General features: G+C 46.8%; 4 protein-coding genes across 4 annotated transcripts; all 4 read left to right on the top strand.

Annotated features, from left to right (window-relative positions):
• Window positions 1–7,277: 7,277 nt before the first annotated feature.
• Window positions 7,278–9,626, top strand: BHQ10_005869 (uncharacterized protein; the record flags this gene model as incomplete). The annotated part of the gene is made up of 3 exons (XM_040878391.1): window positions 7,278–7,323; window positions 7,637–7,921; window positions 7,975–9,626. 3 exons carry the CDS (start codon window positions 7,278–7,280, stop codon window positions 9,624–9,626), a joined length of 1,983 nt encoding a protein of 660 aa, XP_040734373.1.
• A 4,651-nt stretch (window positions 9,627–14,277) lies between these two features.
• On the top strand, window positions 14,278–17,365 carry BHQ10_005870 (uncharacterized protein; the record flags this gene model as incomplete). Its single annotated transcript, XM_040878393.1, has 9 exons — window positions 14,278–14,335; window positions 14,700–14,828; window positions 14,928–16,469; window positions 16,531–16,618; window positions 16,755–16,867; window positions 16,920–16,999; window positions 17,047–17,081; window positions 17,140–17,264; window positions 17,316–17,365. 9 exons carry the CDS (start codon window positions 14,278–14,280, stop codon window positions 17,363–17,365), a joined length of 2,220 nt encoding a protein of 739 aa, XP_040734374.1.
• Window positions 17,366–18,602: 1,237 nt separating this feature from the next.
• On the top strand, window positions 18,603–24,819 carry BHQ10_005871 (uncharacterized protein; the record flags this gene model as incomplete). The annotated part of the gene is made up of 11 exons (XM_040878394.1): window positions 18,603–18,761; window positions 18,820–19,396; window positions 19,463–19,917; window positions 19,972–20,279; window positions 20,338–20,459; window positions 21,342–21,418; window positions 21,467–21,524; window positions 21,571–22,303; window positions 22,350–22,684; window positions 23,488–23,681; window positions 23,734–24,819. 11 exons carry the CDS (start codon window positions 18,603–18,605, stop codon window positions 24,817–24,819), a joined length of 4,104 nt encoding a protein of 1,367 aa, XP_040734375.1.
• Window positions 24,820–25,180: 361 nt separating this feature from the next.
• On the top strand, window positions 25,181–26,984 carry BHQ10_005872 (uncharacterized protein; the record flags this gene model as incomplete). The annotated part of the gene is made up of 3 exons (XM_040878395.1): window positions 25,181–25,375; window positions 25,425–25,697; window positions 25,752–26,984. The coding sequence occupies 3 exons, from the start codon at window positions 25,181–25,183 to the stop codon at window positions 26,982–26,984; spliced, it is 1,701 nt and encodes a 566-aa protein (XP_040734376.1).
• Between the last annotated feature and the right edge of the window lie 203 nt (window positions 26,985–27,187).

Genomic DNA, 27,187 nt, shown 5'->3' on the forward strand with positions numbered 1-27,187 from the left:
ATCTGAGGCATGTACATGGGTATTTGATGAAGCATATAAAGGTGTCGTGGTAGGCAGACAGAATAATTTTCTACCCATCGGCTCTAGCGTGGTTGCGCTACCACTAACAGCGACCGACTGTGGTCCTACATTTTTATGCTCTATATACGGAGTATGTATGAAGTTCTGTTGTCGTCGGTCAATGAGTAACTCTTGCAAATATGTCAAGATAGGGTTTTCCTTTGCACGTGAGTCGATACTGCCTAATTAGGTATCCTAATTACCCTCATTCAGCAGCCAATGAAGCCAATGCCATCGCCAGCAATTCAACTAGGCTCATTTTATAGTTAAAAAAGAATATCTCTTATCACATCTTTAATTATCACCGTCCGGACGAAGTCCACCTATCTCCAACCCCAGTTCCTGATAGTGACACTCACTTATCGCTATCCATCGGCGCCATCCGCCACGGCGAATGTAACATTGCGCATGTGGCAGCCCCATGATAGAGCGCTTATCGAAAAGACGCCGACTGCGACCTGTAACACTAGCTACAACACTAGCTACTAGACGTGCACATGGCGAAATTTTAATCAATTTAATTTTTCCCGCGGACCTTTAGGCTATTTTCGTTTATCATTTCTGGAGGGGATTTCGTCTTATCGTTGGGGCGTTGCATCATTTGATACACATGATTGTCAAAGTAATATATTTGAGTTGGATGTTATTCATTCATTTACCCACGTTGGTGCTAGGCGGAAAGGGACATAGGGTTACATTCGCGAGTATCAAGGTAGGGCTTGTTGTTGATTGAGATTGATGTCTATGTCCCCTGTGAAAGATCTCGGCGTTATACAGCATCAGATTGAATTGAAATTGTCGTGTGTATTGCTGCAACTACGTAGCTATGTAGTGACGAAATACTCAGGATATGGATGTATCTGAGGCAACCGTAGTACGCCGTACCTTTATCGACGAGATAAAACAAGGATAACATATCGCGACGATAGTTCTAGAACAATGTTATGGAGACTCTAGCTTATAGTGGGCCTATGGGAGAGCTTGAAGTGGTTGTGCCATGTGCTTGACCCCCCAGCCTCCGCAATTCTAGTGGTCCGCTATGTATCACTGTCGCTTCTGAGAGATTTAAGAGCTTCGAATACTCTGTACAGATGTATGAAGATAAAGAAACTTGCAAGGTATGGACACAATAATACGCAGAAAATATAGGTACGAAGCAGCCGGGAAGAATTTCGTAACATTTCAGGGTTGATCATGGCAGTTGAAGGATCTGGTGGCTGGCCTGCTTACTCTTGGAGCTACCCCTTTACCTAACCGACTATTCATGCTAGTAGCCTTGTAAGCAGGAACTATCGCTGCAGTGTTGGAATAGTTCGCCAATGGGGTTCTTGTTTTCTAGATTGGAATGAGTGTCAAATGTTCCAGAATTATTGCATCATCCTCTCTTTTTACCAGTTTGTCTCCTGACAGATTACCATATCCATGATTCGATTCTGGACTATTCTACCTTGTAAGTTATATTCGCGACGATGATCACAGGATATTTACAAAGGAAGCGGTGTAGCTCCTGGATCCTTTACGGCGCATCCCAGATGATCGGAGTTTTATTTAGTTTATTTAGGTTGATCGCGGGATTCATAAACAGCCACAATGCACAATGATATCACCACAACACGGTACACAGTCACTTGATATTTAAAACACAACAAACATAGGTCGATCTGGGAGTCTAGAAGCATTTCTTGGACTCAAAACTGTATCGCGGAGGTGATCATGGTTCATCGGGATCTGGCCAGTCCATCCGCCAGTTTGACTAGCTGTTAGCACCATGGTACTGGACGCAAGCTGGAACATGGATGATGGCTGTACCGAAAGAGGCAATCTTCCCCATGTTGACAGCCGAGTAAAGCGCAACTATCATAAAATACAGTCTGTCATCTGGGGTAAGGCGTCATTTACTTGCAGTCTGTGTATTGTAGTAACATACGCGCTTATGGAGCCTTGTATCGTCAACCCGGAAATCAAAACAGTTCAGATACGAATCGATCAGCGCAATACGAATCACAAGAAAGGTTTTCCGTGCCATCACATGATCGATTATTTGTCTAGACGGTCGGTATCACAATCATCACTTTCACGATCTTCAAAATTCGTAGTCAGGTATAATATCTTCAAGCTCACGTGCGTGTTACCTGGCTTGCCGAGGCAATTGAAGCTGCGTTGCGATTTCAATTATTTCAATAATTCCCAGAACATCATCGCTTGCATCCATGGATTTCGTGCCTGACGAGCTGCGCTAAATATTCAGGCACATTGCTCACACGTTGTACAGCCAAATTGCCAATCGGACAGAGTTCTAGACATTGAGTCGATCTGATGTCCATAGATAGGGTACTCGATTTGGAAAATATATCGTTGACATGACGAATAGAACTGAAATTAGGATGCGTGGTCATTTACTGGCAAGGATCAAACGAATATGACGCGACCAGTCGCAACCCATTAAGTAAATAGTCGCGTTGGGAGTGAGGGTTATAACCAACCTCGACTCGGCGATCGCAACTGCGGACGAAAGTCAGGGGTCACCAGCATCTTTTATTGAGTATTACCACAATTAACGCATCGTCTGCGGCTATCATACGTATACGTAGCCATGGATATGTACATAACAATATATGCTCTTCACGCAGGTACAGATAGTGGATCGATCCCGCCATGCATAATGTACACTCAGGTACCCAGAGTACTGGATAGGATCGATCGAATCTAGGGGTACGATTATATATATCAAATTCGTTATTTTCAGACACTTAGTCCTCGTTTTGTAGTATTGTTACATCATAGATTCCAAGAACTGACACTAACAGGCCTTTACGAATTTTTTTCCCCGAGCTCGACTAGCATATATGGCCCTACTTGATATGACGGGAGGGTGGCCGTCAAACACAAGCATATTTTGCACATACAAGCCTGTTTCATATACTCCCTTGCTAACTGAACCAGACCCTATGAGTAGGAAACACTTTTACTTTCAGAGAACTTCCAATACTACCATCACAGGGTTACCTTGAAATATAACTTGAAACGACTTCGCGCACCGTTCCCTTTACACATACTATGTAGTAGTTGCCTACGTACCTAAACAGCGAACCTTCGCAAAGTATCAGTCATCGATCCCTGAATTCAAGATCTACACGTAACATGCTTGATATAAATAAGTTATCCGCGGAACATCTCCCCCGTCTTCCGCCAGCCCCTTGCATTCATCTGAGAACCCCATAATCCGGGTTCTCGGGATCCCCCCTTTGCAATACACGTACATATCTTATTTTGATACCTTACCTGCCTTTTTTCATCTTTGTTGTTGAATATTGAGCTTCTTAGACGTATTTTTTTGACGAGATCTGTATTAAGTAAGTATTGTATTTCGCCTTACACAGGCGCTGAAACAAAGATCTGTATCGATATTGAGAGCTCGGGCGTTAAGGATGCTATTATTGATAGATCAAACACTCCAACTCTGATCCATCCTTACTCTTTATCTGTTATAGCATATGACCCCAAAGTAGATCAAATGAGAAGATCCCTGTTATGGTATCGGTAGCAGTTATGAACAAAGACTTTCTTCGCTCTGTTTGTCTGCTTAAAGCCGGGGGAGGATCATAGTAAACAAAGGATAGAATATTCGCACTAGACTGCCTTTATGGTAGAAGACATACAGTCTAGACCCTTTGTAGGGCAGAACGGTATAGACTATGTCGTCATTTGTTGGAATTCCTCAAGTATAAAGCACATGCCCTTTCAGACTGGATATTATGTATCGATCAGCCTTGCCAGGGAGTACTGTTTCGGTTGGAATGTGATTGATCAGATTTCAACGGTCCTTTTTTGAATTCATTCCTTGTCTGCCTACACAGGCGTGCCCATGAATAAGCCATTGAATGCCAGATGCCAAGCATGATTCATTCTTAGTGTTACTCTCGACTCTACTACTTACATACGCAGTGCTTAATCGGGACGATTAGGGCTGGGCCTTTGAGTTAATGCCTCAGGCAACATTCCGAACATCCTCATCAAATGACAATCAGGCAAGTCTACATTTCATGTAACTCCATTTTCCATGCTAAACCCCAATCTCTCGAACATACTCCGTGACAGAAAAGCGGTATACAACAGGGTTAAGCTAGTGACTTTGCTCGGATCACAGAGTTCCTAGGGCAAACGGCAAGGTCATATGATCTGGAAAGAAAACGGAGTCAACAAATTTCGCATCGCTCGGAGAATAAACTGTCAAATGGCGAACTGTAGTTGATGTATTGGATGTGATTGGTATCTGCTGCTGGTGATAAGTTCGATCCTTTAAGACGGTGTGTCGTCCAATACCATTCTTTTATCAGTATCACAGTCTCTGAGTCGCGTCTTCCCGCTGTGGATCTGACTATCAACTACAGGCTCAATCGCCACAGAATGGCTAAAGCCCATGGTTTCAGGTGATCGCGAGAATACTACTACTGTACTCCATAAGCATCGCCACTTTCCACTTTTCTATGTACTATTAGCACAGCTCAAAATGGTAAACTCCAGTATTCTGCAGAACGGAATACACCACACCGAGTACAATGCATACAATAAAGCCCCGTGATCTCGCCACAAAGCACGCTACGCCGCAAGTACATGCAAAACAATTGTCCCACAGACTGCCACGTATCTGATGTCTTGCTACAACTGCAGGTGTGTATGTATGTGTGCATGTACCTTGACATTTGACAGCCGTCACGAGGCGCAGAAATTCATATCTGATCTCCATCTACCCGATCAATATACCCGCTTAATAGCCTCGGCGTTGAACTACGAATTGAGCGAGGCCCAATTGCCGGCTGTATCTCGGCGAAACCCGAGGCAGACACTGACAGAAGATTTTGTACCAACGAGAGTGAGCATGGGATCGATGCGTTGTTAATCGACATGCCATGTGCTCGATGAGCAATATCGTACCTTCTGTTGTATGGCTTGTATTGATTCATTCTGTAGTGTTACTTTACATAGCATTTTATTACCAAGCAATAACAGAATCATGGCCAATTACTGCAATTACTGCGCATTGCCCGGGAAAAACGTATTCTGTGTACTGTACTCAGCCTTATTCGCCGCCATTCCAGACGTCTGATCAATGCTCGACTAAGCCATCGACGCCAACGGCCACCCCGGTATTGATCCAGATGTCGATCGCTGCAGTGATGGGGTTGTGATTAGCTGCAGCTCAAATCTGACACTTGCAACACGACCTGCTAGAACTATCACGCTGTACATTTGGCTGGCTGTCTGTGCTGCGATCAGAAGAGTTCGTACATATTGCTTGTATCTCTTGACACGAGCACTTGATATTTATTTGTGGAAAGATAGATCGGACCTCGTCGTTTCCTTGTACATCTCGGATAACATTCTAATCTAATCAGTCAATTAATCCAAGATCATGCGTTTAACTGTGCGTCGGTTACTTGACTCGTATTCGGTGCATTGTATTGTGCAAGCAGTCTCTTCAGGTCAGCTGGGTTCCCCGCATTGCATCCCTCGTTGCCGAATCGGGAAATGGGACGTCTAATTTCCTTTTTCGGTGCGGAAGACATTCTCTCTCCGCATTCGACTGTGTGTGTACGAAGCAGTCGTACAACAATCTACCGACATACTTGGTAGTAATTGTGGAAAAAATATATGTCTGTATGACCTGCATTGTAAGGCTGATATAATCAATTAAGCAAAGTAATGCCTCAGGAAGAATAAATGCACCAATCACGGCACAAGAAGTTGCGGTCAAAAATGACCCAAAGAGGAATAACCTCCTCAAAATATCAACTGCCGATTTATATCCCGTCTTTTCTGTATAGCAAATACAAGACCAGGGATCCATGGAAAGGCATAAACCTAATATACTACGTAGTGAACTGTACAAAATGGATAATTACTGTGCTCGCAAACGCCTCATTCTTTGCTCCTGGCTCGATTAGAAATGGTAGTGGACACTAGTCAATCGGGGAAGCGATTAGCGCAGCCGCCAGGATTGCATTGACGATACTCCGTAGTATTATTGATAGAGCAAGCCCTGCCAAGCCCACTGAATATCCCCGTCGTCCCTTGATGATCATGTGGTCTGTCGTTGATTGATGGATGTATTCGAGATGTGGTTGTTGTTGTACTGTTTAAATATGATCTTGAGATTGATGATGCTATTGATGGTCGTTAATATTGAATGTTTGATTGTGTATACTGGAGAGTATTAACAGATCGTCCCGACAACCTGGAATCAGCCGGCTCGATACGGAGACATTCCGCACTTCCCCGGCCAGCCACTCTCGAGTACGTCGACTGCTACCATTCATAGTAGTATGTAATTGAAAACATCCAAACCTTGAGCTTACTGTTCATTTCGCTTGGAAAAGAGGACAACTCCAGGTTTCAAGATACAATCTGGGGATTGACTCAGCTGTTACCCAGTACGGCCATTCTCCGCATATCATCAGCACATTAGCACAACATTCACACAGCTCCATAGTGGCAAACTGCCAGTGCAATCAGGCAGAACAAACGCCCGCTTCCGGGAAAACTCTCCCCGATGACACCGGGAAAAACCACAACAGGCGTAGTATACTTTTTCTGTCAATCTCGTGACTGGTCTAACACTAAAAGCAAAGGGCTCACCGGTGGCAAGGCAACGCAGGCTGACCACTGACCAGTAACATCGCCCGAGCAGCCACGGAAGGGTTCCCCGGCAAATATCTCGCTTGGGACTAGTAGCTATTGTATCGGTCACGGGACCGAACACAGTTTGTTCCCCCACGGAATGATGGGACTATCAGCAGTGTTTCGGTCTTTGACGTTGTGACATACGCCTGGTTGACACTGACACTGACATTGTCTGACAGCATCATGTTTCTTTTTCCTGACATTCGGCATATATCCGTATGTAGTAACCACTCTGTAAGCAAAGAGGAAGAGTGTCAAGTCAATACGTAAAGTTAGTAGTCAGACGAAGGATACAATACAGTACACGTATTGGCTTGTCACGTACACGAAATGGTTCCCGCTGCGTTCATCCATACGTATGTATGATACGCCACGTAAGTTACGAACCGGCCAGAAGCGTCCATGTGGCTCCACCGTCTCCTTTTCTTGTTCACACGCTTTTTTCGTTTTTCGCGCTCTCCGTTCCCTCGGTACAGTTAGTCACCCTTAGTGCGTGCCACGATGTCCCCATCTGCTTTCACTGATTACAGAGTGTAATGTCCTTCGGTACTGTCGCTGTGCCCACTAAGTACCACCGTTACGGTTGATTACTACTACGGAGTATTGTACTCTATCATATCAACTCCCGTCTCGCTCTTTCTTCCTCTTCGCTATCCCCGTACTCTCTCCCACCTCACCTCCCCCCATTCCCCATCCACAATCTCACATACCAGATCTGCTCCTCTCGTCGATCTCTTGCTCTATTCTCTCCTTCTGCCCAGCTTCTGCTACAGAACGAGAAACGAACAGAAAAAGAAACGAGCTCGTCAACGGCTTTTCCTTCCGGCTGAGAGCATCTCACATACTGTGCCGATCGCCTCACACTCGGGCCACCGCTAAATCACTTGTCAATTAGCAAAATACGACTTGCTAGACGGCGAGCAAGAGAAGGAACGAAGTACAGCTGGATTATTCAACTCGCCATCCACCAAAAGTGTCCAGTTCGCACACTTTTCACACGCCGTTCGAACACGCTTGGGGACCACGGCGACCCCATACTTCATGTCTAGCTTCCCGGATAGATTCAACCGTGTCGCCACGAACATGCCGAAATTGTCTACGCCCGTTCTTACGGTGGACGCGGCCAAAATCCACAAGGTCGACACGACCAATACCCAAAGTCTTCACGGCATGTGGCTCGGTAGGTCGCCTTTCAAGCACGAACCTACGTTTGAAAGATACTAACATACACAGTCTTTTCGAAATGTGCAGATTACATGGAAGAAGGACGGCGGTTAGAGAATCTTACATGGCGTCTATGGACGCGTGAAACATTTTGTGTCGCTCCCGCCAGTGAATCCGACACCTCTGCTATCCCGCTACTACGCGCCGAGTCTTCGGAGATGCCTCCCCTGTCAGCAAGTGTCGAGTCCGTTGCGTCGGTGGACGAAGACCAGATTGAATCCCACATCAAGCCTGGCCCAGTCGAGGTCAAGCCAACCGTGGTCGGTGAGGATGCTTTGATGCTCGGAAAGGAAAAACACATCACCCCTTCAGATCTCGAGCGAATGGTTCTGAACATCAAGGAAAGGAAGGCTTTAGAGCCCTTCCCACCCAATACCGTTGTCGATGTCACTCCCCGCGCTGCCTCGCCTCCTTCGACCACTCCTCAAGAACCCGAAACAATCACTGAGGAGCCCATGCGACGCCCGCACACTCTTCACTCCGCCGAGTCATGTTCCACAACTACCGCGCCTGAGAACAATGACAGCGACGCTGTAATCACTGAGGGCTCCGATACCAGCGTTTCGTCGTCGGGCGTGCTTCCCGGCAAGCCTATTCTCACCAAGACGCCAAGCATTGTGCGCGGCTTCTCTCCATCCCAGATTTCGTCCTCTTACCGATCAAGCACACGTCTTGCTGCTGCCGAACAAAACGTCGCAGCTAAAATGCAATTTCAGCAAAAGCTCATCCCTAATAAGCGTAAAGGCGGAATGTTCACTTTGGGAGGATCATCTGGCGACGACGAGAGCTCGTTTGAGGAGCGCATGACGCCTAATCATACGATTAACCCTCATCGCAGCTCGCTTTCCGAAGAACTTAGCCGTCGTCCAACATCAGATGTGATGAAGAACGGAGTGAATGGCATTAGCCCCGAGAAGAAGACTTCATTCCGTAACGACGTCGAGTCTACGATCAAACCTATTGAAGAGCGCGTCTACGAAGATGAAGACGCGATCGAAACCGATGACACTGAGGAGGAACCATCCGAAAGCGCGATCGAGGACGAAGACGAAGAGGATTGGGAGGACTCGGTGACGGAAAGTGGGCAGTCGAGCGTCGACGACAAGGAGTTGTTCCAACGGGTTGATTCACGACCAAATCTTGTATCGAGGCCGTCTCTTTTGACTATGATGATGCACCAGCCAGCGAAAATGGGCATGCCGACGCGATCGACACCAGTCTTGCAACGGTCTCGAGTGACGCCGCCTAATGGACCTTCGACAGGCGCATCTCCCGACGATGGCGAGAACTTGACTATGAAAGGTCGCGACGTGCCACGGTCGAAGCCGATCATCGTGAAGCCTACAGCTCAAGGATCGGGAGCGCATTCGCCACGCACCACACGACGGAATATGTTGGCGACCGAGTTGACCGAATCTCTTCGCCGACACCTATTGTGGGAGCGACAGCAAAAGAACACGACAGCGACGGCAGTTTTCAAGCGTCGTCACACTACACATGACATGGCCAACCTTAGGGAATACCCAGGACCAAAGGGCGCAGCAGTCGCAGGAGGTCAGCGAGGTACAACCGACGGCAGTGCCAAAGACACATCAAAGAACAGCTCATGGAACAACTACAACGACTACGGGCCATGGGAATACCACGTCAAGGGGTGGTAATTTTTCTTTATATCACGTTCAGGGGTGTACGAGTTTACAGCATACAACGGCGTTTTCTTTTTTCTAACATCCACCATGCATTGCGAGGGTCGGCTGTTTGCATTATTTTATCATGTCAAAGACCTGTATTTTTGCCTGTTTCCAGAAGAAAGAAAAGCCAAGCCTTGTTTACTCGTTTCCATACGACGGCTAGACATTGTTATCATGGTATGACATGACGATTCACGATATGGACACGGTTGATCATGTATTCTTTCTGCTACTGGGATGCTGGGGCTTATTTTTTATCGACTTKCGAACTGTTTTGATACCACTTATGTACTTGTTTTCGCGTCATACACTTTTATCATATCCAGGTATGGGGGATGTTATCGGAAAAGGAATAAAAGTGGATTTAATATATGCTATTCTATTGATTGAGTTTGTGTAGTTGTAATAGGAGATATGCGTAGGCCTAGAATCCTCGCGGAGCCTTGTTTCTCGCGAGTTCCAGATTGTCCGTCGACTTGTGTTCCTTGGAAGTCGAAGGAGCCGACCCTACCTACCTTCCTTCGTAGGGGACATAATTACCATAAGCGCTTATCGCGGACTCCCTCTACAACGCCAGAAATAGGGCTGGCCATGCTTCGCCGTTTTTATTAATAGTATAGGATAGCTAATGGTGTAGTCCAGACCCAGTGAACATCACAGTCCTTGTTTATATCCGCTGTCCAATATTATTGATTTTACTTTTACAGGGATGATAGCAGACACTACTCACTTAGACATCCCAGCAGATAAGCAGCCCTAACCTAGACAGGCAGGTCCCTGCCATCTTTACCCTAGGACATATGTGCGTGGTCAAGGACCCCAAAATTCTAAATTGATCATCTGAACACTCGTTGAGGGCCTAAACATAGTGCCGGCGAATACGTACGGAGGTATTGCGAATAAACTCTGAAACTGCCTAACCAAACTCACTGTCGGGTACTCCCGTGGTGCTTGTTTATTTGCTTTTTCGTGTAGGATTTCACTGAGTGATGATGGAATTGTTTTTTCTTTTCTTTTTTCGCTCTCTGACTTTCGGCCCTCTGTCATGCCGTGTTTCGCTTTTTGATATCGTTTGTGCTTATCACGCGCAACCGGCGAAATTGGCCGGATTTTTGAGATTGCCGAGTTTAGATTGCGAGACTACGCCCAAACCCTCTCACAATTGAAGATGATTGATATTTAAAAATTTGTCATTTGATGAATAGATACTGATGCGATACCGAGGTATAATTACCAATACTCGTGATGATAGAATGGTAGAAGCGGTGTAAATAATTCTTGTGAATATCATACATACCGCTTTCGGCTGCTTATACATGTGATTTGAAGGTTGTCGAGGATGCATCAAGAAGCACAAATCCTGCTCATACAGAGAGCCTCGATCTCTAAAAAATCCATGCTCGAGACTTGAGAGAAAATAGCACAACCGGTCTGCGGTCTAGGTCATGTATGTAGGTGTTGAGTATGCAATGCATACATGTGGCTGCAGGGAGGCACATATAGGCACGTAAACGAATGAGCTGTGTACGTACATAATTACATGTGCATGAGAAACATGCATTTGAGTCTGGGAAGGGTTATTTAGGGCTGTACTCTGTAGCTGTGTACTCATTGCAAGGATAGTGGTTGATGTATACTTTTGATTTGATCATCACATAGTAAACACTTTATGGACGTGAGTCTATACACTATGATGTCTTCTAAATGTATGTCTAGATATTCGACATGCAAAATGCGCTGAACGCGATCGATCATTCCCACGTCTAGCAGGAAATGCAGAAATTTGCCCAAACAGGAAATTTACCGACTTGCTTCTATGCTGCGCGAAGGATAAGGGTTCGGCGGAACAGGTGACTTCCCACGACAAATAGACACACCGTACATACGGTACGTGTACGGACGAATACGCCTGATTCGCCCTCCACAGCCCACCAATCCTCTGTACACTTACACTGTACGTAGTGAGTGTACTCCGTATCCATTCCTAAATGCAACATCGGCCCAGATCAAGAACAAAACAAAAACACGGCATACCGAAAATCCACTCGGCTGCCCGAAAACCAAGAAAAATTTGTTCTCTTGCTACTCCGTACATGGCCACAGTTGGCCACAGTTAGGCAGAAAAGATCCACTCGGCATCTCGAGATGAAGATCCAGGGGTCTCGCCGTCTCGGTGAGTCGGGAGGGATACTAGATTGAGCGATTTTATTGCTTTGCTTGTAAATGTCTGGTTGTGAAAATCTTGGAGAAATGCGCAGCTGGGGCACGAATGGATGGGATTGGACAGGGAGCGTTTTGGACTTGAGGGGCAAGGGAGGCCCCACTGGCACATGGATTTCAAAGCTTGGAGGGTTAGTTAGCTAATAGCTTCTAGGGTTACGACTGGTTCTACGTACGTGCGACGGAGAATGTAGTATTTGTGATCGATTAGGAAGTTGGAAGAGAATCGTCTGTTTGATAGAATACGTACATTACGAGTGTCTTTGCCACATGAGGGCATGGACACTTTTGACGGAGATTGTACAACTTGGGAATACGAACATCTGTACGGGTATCGTTGACGCTTTCGAGTACGAAGCAAAGCAAAGCACGTGTTGTATATGACAGACAGACTGGTTACACGCAGTGATAGATCGGGAATAATAATATTCAATGTTGATATGTATCAGCTTCCTGAATTAGCTGGGTCATCTGCATACGTACTCATCTAAATTATCTCAATCTAGCACTTGGCTTCTACATCAAAGCTCTAATACGTAGACTTTAAAGTATCATGCGACCTCCAACTTTTCTTTATGAGCAGATATACTCACCTGTAAAATAATTCTATCAACAAGACCGAGATATAGAAATTCTGCTATTGATTGGACAATTGACTGATTCTTAAAATAAATGATGTCAAAAGGAAATGTCTCTTGTCTTGTGACCGGTCTCATGCGGGGATTGGCTGACGTGTACAGACTGTACCTTGCCTTGTAGCACCGAGTAAGTATTTCATCCTTGTCAAGAGATTAATGATCATCTTAAAAAACGTCCTGATTGTTGAAAATGTCTACAGGATTGTTGTTTCTCTGTATTGGCAACTGTAGATTCTGTACTCGCATGTAATCATACAGCACCGTTAATAACAATACATTGTCCGTATTTTCTCTCGTATCGTGGTCGTACCACCAACATTGAACAATCGAATTCCCCCACCACCGCCAATCGGAAATTTGCAATTTGCAAAACTTTCCACAACCCATACAGAACTCTATTTCAGCCGATCTCATTCGTTGAAGATTCAATGGAAACTAAGCCTTTTTGGCACCAACGGTAAAACTCTGGGCCTTTGGGGAATACGCCGTTCCTAATACTTTTCGTGCCCCGGTCTTCGACGGCTCTGTCTGGCTTCTGGAATGTTGCATCGAGGTAAGGCTGTGCTTGTCGGTGCACTGTACCCCGAGAATCTGGTTGATGTTTGATGTCGGGATGTGGGGGATGCAGGCCATCTCCATACTCAGCTGTGCGTGTACAGATCTGGATACTTAGAGAGTCGGTGAGCCACATGTACGTACACACACAGAACGTGGAATATATGTAACGAAATAAACAGTACAATACATTACCACGCCTCGCGTGGCATACCGTTGTTAGCCACTGGGCCAGGTACCAAAGATGTATTCTTTACGTATGCTCGCCATGTCCTCCATGATCCCGGTCAACGTTTGGACTGCCTGGGTGGTGTAGCAAAAGGATTCAATGGGATATGGAATTCTGCTGGAATCCTCATCCAAGTCATTTCATTTGTCCACCGACAATTGATCATCGCGCGATGTTCATCTGGAGACTGGAGACTGGATTTCTTGTTTTTCTTTGTCTATTGATCATCGTTACATAGTATCATTTCATTTGAGGGTGGCATGAATCATAACCACGCAATTTGTTGAGACAAGCGGAGTGTAGGCTTAGGGTTGTGCTTTAGGGTTGGTCGAACGTTCGGCCTTGGAGCCTGAATTGTCAGGCAGTAATTTCAGCCAATCACAAAGCGTCTTGTCGACTCATCGTGAGTGATGGCTTTGCACCAATCAACTGCGTCACAAAGAGCATCTCAAATCTTCATCATTCCTTTCAATAGAAGAATAAGAGTATGAATATTAAGATGGTAAACAGAATGATCATTGTGAGTCACCGGTTGTCACTGTATCGCGAGCGCCACGTCAAGCTTTTTTGCAATTCTTAAATCAAATCATCCCGCCCAATCAACAAAAATCCTCCTCAGACAAATTTACAGCAACATCAAATCTCTACTCTAAATCTCATATTCGGGATTTGGGATATTTCACGTGGACGCGATTGCGGTCACCAGACTCTGTCCAGAAGATTGCTGCGTTGGCATTTCGCCATAGATCAGACATCCGCAACCTCGCCTTGCCAGGTTATCCTTGAATCATCCCGCCACCGCCAGTCATCACTCGAGCACTCGTATTGGCGAGTGACATCTCATCAAAGGTGACTACCACTCGGCACATATCGTAGATCGATTTGGTTCGATTTTGAAGCAGGCAGATTACTGATGACTACACTCCCCGCGTCGCAGATATCATCAGCACTGTCCACTTACTGGCTGTTAACCGTCCCCATGGCGGCTACAGGCCAGCCCCAGTCAAGTGACAGCCTGAGCTCTGCCCAGGCCAACGGTAAGCTCTTTTCTCCTCTCGGCGTCTATTTGTTTATTTCCTGGTTACTATTCGCCATTTCTCTGTGTCGGTCGGTCACTGCAGGTGTTTTGTGTCTGCTCTTCTGACTGATGCGCTGTACATTCGTCACCGTCAGTCGATCAAATGCTCGTATCATTTGTGATGGACGGCAGTCAGCTTGCTCAATGCTGATCATTGACGGATATGAGAAGTGACAGCGCCACTTGCTGCAGTTACATAGCCTGAACTATAAGCAGTACTAGGTATACTTGCAAAGCTTGCCAAACTTAGACATGCATATATCACGGCTTGATTAATCATTCTGATCACACGCTCATGGCTAACTCCGAGACTATCAATATAGGCAGCGCGCTTGATGAGTTGGCAAGCGCTCAGCATCAGAATGGTGCAGCCTCAATGCACCAGGAGAGATCCACCCATCCACATGGAAATCGCAAGCAGAAGACCTGTCGGTTTTTTGCGACGAAGAAGGGTACGTTTGTTTATTTTGTTCTGAAATGCATTGTGTTTTTCAATTACATGGTTTCTGTCGATACACCGTATTGTCAACTTACAGACTGACTGCTTGAAGGTTGTCGTAGCGGCGATGCTTGCCCCTACCTTCACGTAGCCCCCGATCAAGGGGTACCAGAATCATCAGCCCCGACTTCGACCCCGACTCAAGCCCCTACCCAAAAACAAAGTAGGACGAGAGAACGCCAGGCAGTTTCCAAACCCATTCCCAAAACTCAACAAGACTCACCCCGAGACTTCCAAATTGGGCAACTCAGACGCAGATTCCACCCGAAAGAGGAGCAGGATGATGCCGGCAATACGACGCTTACATTCAGTATGGTCCCTACGGACCCGGACTTTCCTTTTGATATGCCCAAGCTAGATTGTTCGCTGCGAATCCCTCATGATTGGCCAGAGACCGACAGACCTACAGTTAGGGTTACTAACCCTGACATGCCCAGGGGTTTTCAGATTAATGTCGAAAGAGGGTTTGATGGATTGATAGAGTCTGCTTTGAAGGATCAAAGACCTATTACGCTACTTGGGTTGATGAATAGTCTAGATAGAAATCTGGAGAGGTTTCTGACTGCTGAAAAGGCGCAAACTATCAAGATTGTGGTCAATAACAGCCGTAAGGTGAAGACGCCTGAACCGGTACCTACAAAGGATAAGACAGTCCAGAAGCAAGTCCCTGAAGAAACATCTATCAGACAAGAGCACATTGTTCCTGTACCAAAATTGGTGGTGTATACTCCTGAACAGCGTGAGGAGGCCGAAAGAAAACGGCAATCAGAGACAAGACAACTCGAAGCTCGCTTGAACCGAATACCTCTTTACAAAAAGCTCAACTATGGACAGTCGTACATTGTTCCTATCACCCCTACGAAACCGGAGCGACTTCCGGTTCATCTCCGGGCCGTGAAATCGGTGAAACTATCTGTGCCGCCACTCTATCCATTTCAAAAGAGTTCGATTGAGCTCCAAGCGGTGGATGCGATGGAAGCGCGTGCTGTAGAGATTGGCTTCAGAGAGTGGGTACGGAAAGGGCCTCATACGACATTGATGGCGCAGGTGAATTACCTCGCGCATAACATGCACCTTCTCATCAATACTCCAACGACAGAACCCAAACAGCCAGAGATTCAAGCGCCTGCAGTAGCTGAAGACCTCGGCAATGCTCCTACGGTAGTAGATGAAGATCAAGATAGTATCTCAGACTCTGATCGACCGCACATCAAATTCATCCCACGGCCGCCTGAATGGTCAATGCCAGCAGGTCCAGATGGCGAGGATAGCGACTCCCCATTCGAGGATAGCAGCGATTCGTACGAGCACGACTCTGCAGAAGAATCACAAGATGGCGGAGCACCAATCGGCGAAACGACTGGATCGTCGTCGGTCGTCAATCCGCCTGCACGGGGTACAGCCGTCAATCTTCCCGGTCTGGAATTGCATGGTATCGAACTACTTGAGACAAAAATGATTTCTGTCACTGTCAAATGCGATCGATGCAAAGAGCATACAGACATCAAAAATATCAAACCGATAGATGACCCCAGTCAGCCTTCTCCGGTGAAAGTGGAATCATGCAGGAAGTGCGCTAATACGTTCAATGTCGGTAAGTTAGCGTTATTTCTTTGGTAGCACACAGATGGATGTGAATGTTAACATGACATTAGCATTCCGACGACAGCTAATGCATCCCAACTCCCAGAGAGCTGGATACCTGGATCTTGAAGGATGCACAGCCTTTGACCTGCTACCAAGGTAAGAAGCAACGTTGCACAATACGTATTTCTCGTGTCGTGCAAACACACATCAATCGATGTCGCACGGCCACGCCCTACGAATCTCATTCCGTGTTGTAATAGATATTGTCTAAAGTACATGCTAATGGATTCAGTTACTTCCAACCAACATGCTCCGAATGTTCAACCCCTTTCCCAGCACCAGGCCTCCTTGCCGTCCGCGGCGACGCAGCAATGGCGAGTTGTCGCGAATGTCATCGCAAAATGAGTACGAAATCTCCTTCACCGCCGCGAACAATACATGCTGACAAATGGTACAGACTTTAAAATTTCCGAGGTCAAGTTCATGGTTGTCGGGGTCTCTGCATGTAAGTATCTTCAGCCACAATCATACGACGCGGTTTTTCTTCAATCACATGCCCGGAGAAGTGACTAATTCGTGTTCAGTATCACATCAACGAATCCTTGCGCCGAGAAAAAAGGTGAGTTTCATTGTCCGTTGATTTTACTACGTGCCTCATTCTAATCTTGTTCTGGTAGATACGCGAGAATCTGGGTATCGTCGCCGGTCAAGAACTCCCTCGCCGCGGACGATGTAAGCATTACGGCAAGAGTTATCGATGGTTCAGATTCAGCTGCTGCGCCAAAGTCTTTCCGTGTGACAAGTACGTCCCTGGTATCCTTGATTCTTGCTCAAATACTAAAGACTGGCATAGATGCCACGACGCTGAAACAGATCATCCAAACGAACATGGCAATAGAATGATATGGTACCCATCGCCACTCCCCCTCTTTCTATAACTATACTGACGTCAATGGTGATAGTGGCTTCTGTTCCCGCGAACAAACCTACCGCCCCGAATCATGCGGCGTATGTAAAAACGTCCTTGTCGGCAAAGCCGGCAGCGGGTTCTGGGAAGGTGGAAAGGGGACGAGAGATAAAGTCAAGATGAGTAGGAAGGATCCAAGGAAGTATAAGCGGCTTTCTTCATGAGCTGCATCCCACATACCTTGAGCATGGAGAAGAGATGGAATGTTATGTATGTTATGGTTTATGCATAAGATGGATGGATCGTGCATTTGCATAGGCGAGCGGAAACGAAATGGTGCATAGAATCAGGAGCATTTCTAAATGATCAATTACTTTCAATCAATGTTGAGTGGATAAGAAGTAATTGAAAGTAAATATAGCTAATGCGCTGGACAAGTGAGTAGGATGGTAAAATGGTAAATCCTATTTCGCCGAGGCCAAACCGCATCTACATAGTAGCTTAATTCCCCGTGGGGAAGCTTGAATTCTGGGGAAGATATGGGGCTATTTCCATTTATACCTTACTACGCATAGAGCTTGTATATTTTACTATGATTAGTTTCTTTACGTCTATCAAAGGATCTACCGCTTAGGTAAAAGTATGTGAAGCTTGAGTTTAGTTTTGGCTTCCGTATAGTCGCTCTTCCCTAACTGATTTATATCCAAGCAAGAACGACGTAGATAGCAAAATCCCTCTTAGGCACTATTTAATCACAGATACGCAACTAGAAAATAGCTTGTGTGGGGCCTGGAGAGATCTCATCTGTTTGTCCATCCAGCGACTACATATACACTCAAAAATGACTTGTAGAGACTCGTCCAAGAAGCCCCATCAAGTAAGGTTACTACGTAGTGATTGAAATCATGACTCGTGGATTCTGCAGAGTTAAGCAAGCCCCACTGTACAAGTCGTTCTTAATGATTTGATATCAGACGATAGTAAGCAGGCGACTTTCGTGACTGCATTGTCTGCCGTTCTCCACATACAAATGGATATCTCAAGACCGGCATAACCACCCACCTAGTTTGGTGCTAGAATTCACTGTTATCTGCGGGGTATCTGGATAGTAAAAGAGAATTGAGAGAGCTCTCTTTCTTCCAGGTTCTGTGCTTTGTAACCTGCATACAACCGGATAGTTCTGTACTTTGACTTTGACCTTTTGAAACACGGCCATGATATAGAAACAGCATAATGTTCGTCGACAAGCTAGGAGATGTCCTCGCGCTGATGCAGCTGCAACGCGCCCTTGCCGAGTTCGGCACAGGAAGTATCTTCACAGCTCTGGTCTTTGGCCTGACTGTTGTATTGGCGGTTGACTATGCTCGAATGCTATACTTGCATTTCAAAATGGTCAGTCCTCAACCGTGATACACCTACATGTAAGTATATAGGGAGCTAATTCGAGTAGCCACCCGGGCCCCTCCCCTGGCCCATCGTCGGAAACACATACTCCCTACCAGACAACAAACCCTGGATCTACTTTGAGGAGCTTGCCAAAAAGTATAATGCACCAATGATAACGTTCTGGATCGGTCGGAATCCCACGATATGGATCTGCGATGCTTGGGCTGCGAGTGAATTGCTCGATAAGCGGGCTGGTATCTATGCCTCGAGACCGCGGATGGTCGTGTTTGGAGAGCTGGGGACGGGGCAATCGAACCTTGTCACGATGTATTATGGCGATAGATGGAGGCTGCATCGCAAGCTGACTCATATGGGTGTTGGATTGCAGCAAGTGCGTGGTTATCGCGGGTTTCAGAAYGATGAGAGTAAGATCATTGCGTATGATTTGCTGCGCTCCCCGGAAGAATATGTTAAGCATTTTGAGAGGTATGCCACGAGTGTGGTATCAATTATTGGGTTTGGACGCCGGGTTGATAGTTTCATGGATCCGATAATCACAGAGGTTATTGCTGTTATGCATAAGGCTGCTGATTTGAATGTGCCGGGGAAAAAGTTTCCGATGTTATTGGAGACTTTTCCATGTAAGCTGCATCTTGCACAGCTCTGATAAAGATTCATGGCCTGCTGACACCTTGCGCTGAACTCAGTCCTGGCAAAATTTCCCAACCAGATCGCGCCTTGGAAACATGGCCTCGGTACTCGCAGCCGGGGGCGGCACTTTTTCTACGCACTAGCCAAAGAAGCCGCAGACAACCCAGAACAAGAACAGTGCTATTCTCGAAAGATCTTCGACGAGGCGCCCAAATACAATCTCAGCAAAGAAGAGATTTCGTCATTAGCTGGGAACTTATTTGGAGCGGGTAGCGATACTTCTAGCTCGACGTTGATTACATTTGTATTAGCTTGTTGTGTATTCCCTGAGGTACTACCAAAGGCATGGGAGGAACTGGATCGAGTGGTCGGCCCTCACCGGAGTCCAACGTTTGAGGATGAGGCAAATCTTCCGTATGTCAAGGCTTTTATGAAAGAGGTTCTACGTTGGCGATCAGTGGCCATCATTGGAGGGCAGCCTCATGCTCCAATCCAAGACGACTATTATAAGGTAAGTACACAGATCTAGGCTTTGGATAAGGTAGGAACCCTAACGGGTGTATAGGGCTGGCTCATACCAAAGAACACATGGGTCCAAGGAAATGTCTGGGCCATCCATCACCACGACCGCGAATTCCCCGAGCCAGACCGGTTCATTCCGGAACGGTATCTCAAAGATAGCGAATGGTATAGACCCTTCCCTGGCGAGCGAGGCTACATGACTTTCGGCTGGGGCCGTCGTGTGTGCAGTGGCCAGGGTCTGGCCGAGCAGGGAACTTTCATCACTGTTGCTCGTTTGTTATGGGGATTCCGATTCCAAAAGGGTCTCGACCAGAATGGAAATGAGATTCCTCTTGACATTTTCGATTATACGTAAGTGGTCAACCGCTGTTGAAGTATGCCTGCAGACAGTGTTTACTAATGGTGATAGGAATGGCCTGAACATGCGGCCAAATGAATTTAAATGCCGTATTACACCTCGCAGTGACGAGATTCGCGCAACAATTGAGCGAGAGGGTACGCAGGCATTGCAAGATCTGGCTCGTTACACAGGTGAGACCAAGTATCGTATGAGTCGCTTCTACCAGCGAGATACTTTGGAGGATTGACCAATTTGGTCGTAGTGGAGCATATCACTCGTGATACATGCATTGCATTTTTCAATCATTTTGATGACTGTCATCAAATCACGTACGGAATAGCCATGTAGGAATGTCAACATTTTAGCGTGCTGACTGAGGGCTGTTGCGCAAGGGCCATATGCACTTAATCGTGCAGCTGAGAATTATAAATTTCAATGAGTACCTATCCGTTCAAATGACGACTCTAATGAGCACTCGTCTGTGTCACTGGCGTAGAGCTCTCGGTGTACATTCGTCGGCTGTTGAGATCCACACAATTGCCGTAGTATGTGGGATCTCTCGTGAATTTACCCCAGTCCTTAAGCCGCGCCGTTTATTAGCCGGGGGTCAGCTCCGTCTGCCCTGAAAGCAAAAAGCAAGCAGATTGGCTGGTAGCCGTATGATTAATAGGGGTCCAGCAGATGGTTGTTGGAAGAAGAAGTTGGGGGAAAAAAGACTCGGCAGTTGTTCTTTGACAATTGCCCGTCTCCAGGCACCAAGGCACGCATTGACATACAAAGAAACAAAACAGGAAGGAGCGTGGGGAAATTGCTTCTTTCTCCCCGACAAGATTTCCTTATTTATTTATTTACTTCTCTCTTCCCTTGTCGCTAGTCATCATCGTTGACCATTCCGTTCTAAATACTGTACAATGAATACACAGCAAGAGCCGCAGGCCAGAGTGCCGCTTAATGCTATAGTTGTTGGGTAAGTTTGAATACATGCGAGTTCATACGCCGGTGACTAATTTATCTTTATAGAGGAGGTATATAATCAAAGAAGCGATCGGTTTAGACTAAGCTGACGCTTACAGGCATTGGTGGAATTGCAACTGCCCTAAGTCTGGGACGTCGAGGACACAATGTTACCATTCTCGAATCAGCTCCAAAGGTATTGCAATCCAGACACATCCTTGAGGTGATACTGACTGTCAATCAGTTGATGGAAGTGGGAGCAGGAATTCAAGTATCGCCGAATATGGGCAGATTGCTAGACCGTAAGTTATACTACTTCCTGGCTCGGATCTAGGCTGATCATTACAGGTTGGGGGGTATCATATAGAGAAAAGGCAACCCTATTAGAGCAAATCGACATCCGGAGGTGGCAAGATGGCAGTCTGCTTGCATGCATACCTTGTAATCCGGCTCATGGTGACCAGTTGACTATTCATCGCGCGGACCTGCACAACGCATTGATTGACAAGGCCCTCTCGTTGCCCAACGTCCAACTCCTCGTCAACTCGCATGTGGTAGATGTGAATTTTGACAAGACAGAGGTCATCCTGGCAGATGGCAGGGTTGTTCGTGGAGATGTGGTTTTAGCTGCAGACGGCATCAAGTCAAATATTCGACCAAAACTACTTGAAGACAATACGATCAAAGTCGAGGCCACAGGAGACGCCGCATATCGAATCATCCTGACCCGAGAAGAGATGCTTTCGCATCCTGTTCTGAAAGAAATAATCGATCAGTCACGCGCAACACGATGGATCGGACCAGGCCGGCATATAGTGGCATATCCGCTGAGGAATCACGAACTCTTCAATGTCGTCCTTCTCCACCCCGATCGTGGAACAGTTGACGATATGTGGACCATCAAAGGCTCCAAAAAGGACATGATTAATGATTATGCTGGCTGGGATAGCAGAGTCACGGAAATTATTGCAAATGTCCGAGATGACGAGATTATGGAATGGAAACTGAATTTGTACCCACCTCTCAAGACATGGGTCAAAGAATCAGTAGCCTTGCTCGGAGACGCATGTCATCCAATGCTGTAAGTGACCCTTGATATTCTATCGGACGCAAACTGACAGGTCCAGCCCATATGTCGCGCAAGGAGCTGCTCAAGCAGTCGAGGATGCCGGTGCTTTAGGAGCAATACTCTCAAAAATCTCTTCAAAAAAAGAGATTCCCGCTGCCCTTGAAGCATATCAGCTCTCAAGGAAAGCACGAGCCGAGCAAGTCCAACAATCCGGCAAAATGAACCGTGTCGCTCTACATCTTCCGGATGGGCCTGAACAGCGACAACGGGATGAGATGTTTCGGCTGGCGATGAAGGGCAGCTCAGAAAGCCCTGACCGATGGGTGGATGAGAAGACGCGTAAAATACTGTGGGAGCACGATGCCGAGGAGGCAGCCCTCAAGACATGGCAAGGTATGTTTTCGTAATTCTGAGGTCTGAAGTCCGACCTAGACTGATTGTGGACCAGACTACCAGAATAAACAACCACGAATTGCAAACCTTTAAATGATTGTACGAGTTGGGATGGCCCGGTCACAGCAACCTGCAGTGCGTGGTTCTGGGATGAAAAGGTGCAAGTCTCCGCCAGCCGCGAGAGCCGATTTGACGCCACCAACTTAGAGTATGGAGTGGGTTAGAGGGTCTGTTACATAGCGACTGAGCGATCAGCATTTGCCATTTGGCCGAATTGATTGAGTTTTTTCTTCAAATTTCGGAGACTTTCTGTAAGCAACTGAAGATATATACTGATTCGAAGCACAGGATTAGTCAGTAGCCAAAATGTGCCCGGCTTTACGCGAGCAAAGTCTGTCGCGATTCTCCGCCCGATAAGAAACTTACTATGTACCCGGTAGTTACTATCTAGGTTATCGTAATGCCATCATCCCATAGTACTCTTATTAAGACCCTCCGAAGACCTTATGAAGTCCCGAATTCGGGCCTCCAGACTTTCTGCCCATGCAAAGATGTGGCTACATGGAACTAACCTACTCACTTCATGTCATAGCGCAACTTTGCCCCTCAAAAAGCAGAAAAATTAGCTCGTTGATTTGTCATGCGGTGATTCCATGATGATCATAGAGTGGGGTGGTTTTGAAGCTTGGCGCTATCATATATTTTGCCTCGGTGCTCTATAGTATATAAATACCCTAGTCTCATCAATTGACTTGCATTGCTTCTATAACAACTATAACACATTGATTGTCTTTCTATTTTAGGTAATAACACAATGCCTCGTCGCGACAACCCCCCTGACCTCCCCAACACGCCCGCAAAAGGCATTTCTTACTTCTCGCCCGAGCAAGATCCCCCAGCAGGAACAGCTGCAAACCCTCAGTCAGATGGAAGCATCCCGCCCAAGCTTTTCCAGCCATTGACCATTCGCGGCGTCACATTCCACAGTCGCATTGGTGTATGTACCTCCTCCCTCTATCGTCTATCCTCTAGACTACTAACGCATACAGCTATCTCCCCTCTGCCAATACTCCGCCAAAGATGGCCACATGAACGACTGGCACATCGCGCACCTGGGCGGAATCGCCCAGCGCGGTCCTGGTTTCCTGATGACCGAAGCAACTTCCGTCACCCCAGAAGGCCGCATTACCCCCGAAGACTTGGGCCTGTGGCAAGACTCTCAAATCGAGCCTCTCCGACGAACCATTGAGTTCGTGCACAGCCAGAACCAAAAAATCGGCGTGCAAATAGCGCATGCAGGTCGCAAGGCGAGCACTGTTGCGCCGTGGCTATCAATGGGTGATATCGCGCTAGAGAAGAATGGCGGTTGGCCCAATGCTGTTGTTGGACCAAGCGATATCCCGTTCTCGGATAGTTTCCCGCTACCCAAGGCGATGACGAAGCAGGATATTGAGGATTTGAAAAAGGCGTGGGTTGCCGCAGTCAAGCGCGCTCTCAAGGCTGGTGCAGATTTTGTTGAGATTCATGCCGCGCATGGTTATCTTTTGTGCTCGTTCATGTCGCCTCTGTCCAACAACCGTACAGACGAGTATGGCGGCAGCTTTGAGAATCGTATTCGATTGACCCTTGAAATTGCGCAGTTGACGCGTGAGGTTGTCGGTCCCAACTACCCCGTCTTCCTCCGTATTTCAGCCACGGAATGGGTAGAGGAGAGCCTAGCCGGTCAACCTAGCTGGACAGTCGAGGAGTCCGTGAAATTGGCCAAGGCTCTCGTCGACCAAGGTGCCGTTGACTTGCTCGACGTCAGTTCCGGAGGCAACAATTCCGCACAAAAGATCAAGGGCGGCCCCGGCTTCCAATCACCCTTTGCAATCGAAATTAAAAAGGCCGTTGGTGATAAACTGCTGGTCGGAACTGTCGGCAGCATTAACACTGCAAAGCTGGCGAACAAGTTGCTGGAAGAGGACGGTCTGGATTTCGCGCTGGCTGGAAGATCGTTCCAGAAGAACCCTAGTCTGCCGTGGACGTGGGCGGAGGAGTTGGATTTGGAGGTTAGCGCCGCGAATCAGATTCGATGGGGCTTTTCGCATCGTGGTGCTACAAAATTCTTGAAGAAGCCATCTAGCAATCTGTGATGGACCACCTCGGTAGATGAATATAGATCGTGTAGATTGTTTGGTGTTATAGCGTCAACAATAAATAATCTATGATGAAGTCTAGCAAATGCACGGACATGCCCAGGTGATCAAGCTTCTGGCGGAAAATTCCAGTACAAGGATAATAATATATCAGGCGTGGTAGGCAGCTAAGATCTTTGATTCGACTTTGTCGCAAACACCTCGCAACCCTAGCCCAAACAGGAAAGGAGCGTACTTTTTCGACAGCCGACAGCCGAGATTAAGCCGATCTATCAAAAACGATCTTTAAAACCATCAACAATCCGACATCCATCAACTGCTGACTGAAGAGTATCATCAACTCTTTGCAGCTGAAAAGATGGTTTCGTGGACGCTCGTTGCAGCTATCGCTGCAATAGCCACTGTCAAAGTCGCACCGGAATACTCTCTCTATTCCTCATACTTCCTCCAGACAATTACATTCGTCCTCATAGCGTGGGTAGCCAGGCTTGTTTACACCGGGATTCTGTATCCAGCATATTTGACGCCACTGAAGCAAATTCCTACTCCATCAGTATGTGTCATCCACATCTTTACACGCGTCAAGACTAAAACTTTAACAGAATCGATCATGGTTATATGGCAACACGGAGTCAGTCGACTTACGCTTTCCAGTCGAAAAGGTGCGACAATGGAAAAAGACCATTCCAAACCCTGGTTTGCTTAGATACTATGTCATTGGTAACTCAGAGAGGATCGTGGTCTTGTCGCCCAAGGCCATCGCTGATCTCTTGGTGAATAAGAGTTATGATTTCATACGCCCGGAGATAGCGCGTGTGCAACTTAGCAAGGTGACTGGGGAGGGCTTGTTGGTTGCTGAGGGTGACGTGCATAAGGTATTACTCTCTAACCCTTGAAAAAATTATTTTAATATATGCTAATCACAATAGGCACAACGGAAAAGCTTAATGCCCTCATTCTCCTACCGGCACATCAAGGAATTATATCCCCTGTTCTGGACCAAGGCCATCCAAATGACCAACGAGATCGACAAGGGGATCAAAGCTAATAAAATCGGCCAAGATACGATCAAAACCAGCACCTGGGCAAGCAGAGCCATGCTCGATATCATCGGCCTAGCCGGATTCGACTACGATTTCAACACTCTCGCCAACGCCGACAATGAACTTGCGCGTCGCTATGAGAGCATGGTGATGCTTCCCACTGGGGTTCAGCGTTTCGTTGCGTTTGTATGTTTATTCTTCATTGGATTCAAATATTACTTCCGTATTCCGAGCCCTCAGAACAAGGTCGTGGATGATGCGATGAAGTATATCCGGAGTACAGCGCTTGAACATTTGACCATGAAGAAGAAGCGGTTGCAAGGAGAGGCCAAACACGTGGATGTGGATATCTTGTCGGTGGCGATGCGCGATGGCAGTTTTACAGATGACAATTTGGTGGATCAGATCATGACTTTTCTGGGTGCGGGCCATGAGACGACTGCGTCGGCGTTTCAGTGGGCTGTATATGTTCTATCAAAACATCCTGAAATCCAGACAAGGCTTCGAGAAGAACTTCGAAACTCTCTGCCACGTATTCCGTTTGAGGAAGTGAACGATATCAAAGAAATCAGGGACGAAAACGGTGATATCAAACACGCATTCTTGGAGTTGTTCGCCTCTATCGACGGCAACAACAACTCCAACATACCCTATCTATGGGCATTCACCAATGAAGTCCTCCGCTTCCATCCCTCTGCACCATTCACTTCCCGCGAATCAGTCCGCAACACAACCCTAGCCGGCCACTTCATCCCTAAGGGCACACACGTCCTCGTCGCCCCCGAAATAACAAACAAAGACACTGACCTCTGGGGCCCAGATGCAGAGACCTTCAACCCAGACCGCTGGCTTAACATTGACCCGGCCACCAACAAGCCGGTTAGCTACAACAACAGCGGTGGCGCGATTAGCAATTACGCGCATTTGACCTTTATTCATGGGCCCCGCGCTTGTATTGGGCAGGGATTTGCGAGGGCGGAGCTTGCCATCTTTGTGGCGGTGTTTGTGTATCGGTTTGAGTTTGAGCTGGAGGATCCGGAGAAGAAGCTAGAAGTAAGGAGGATGATTACGCAGGCGCCTACGGATGGGGTTGTCATCAAGGTTAGGAGGGCTGATTAACTACCAACATTTGCTGTTTTTTGATTGAAGGGTGGAGCTGTGACTTGTGGTTATTAATTATGAACTAGGTAGTTACCGCGATATGATTTCACAGACACAAAAATCTATCATCATGCTTACGTAAATACCGTAGAATAAAGCCATCGCATTCGGCGGCGAAGCCACAGTACACACTGTAATTGAGCGGCACGCTCGTAAAAAAG

The sequence above is a fragment of the Talaromyces amestolkiae genome, assembly GCF_001896365.1.
Source record: "Talaromyces amestolkiae strain CIB chromosome Unknown scaffold10.1, whole genome shotgun sequence".
NCBI lineage: Eukaryota > Fungi > Ascomycota > Eurotiomycetes > Eurotiales > Trichocomaceae > Talaromyces > Talaromyces amestolkiae.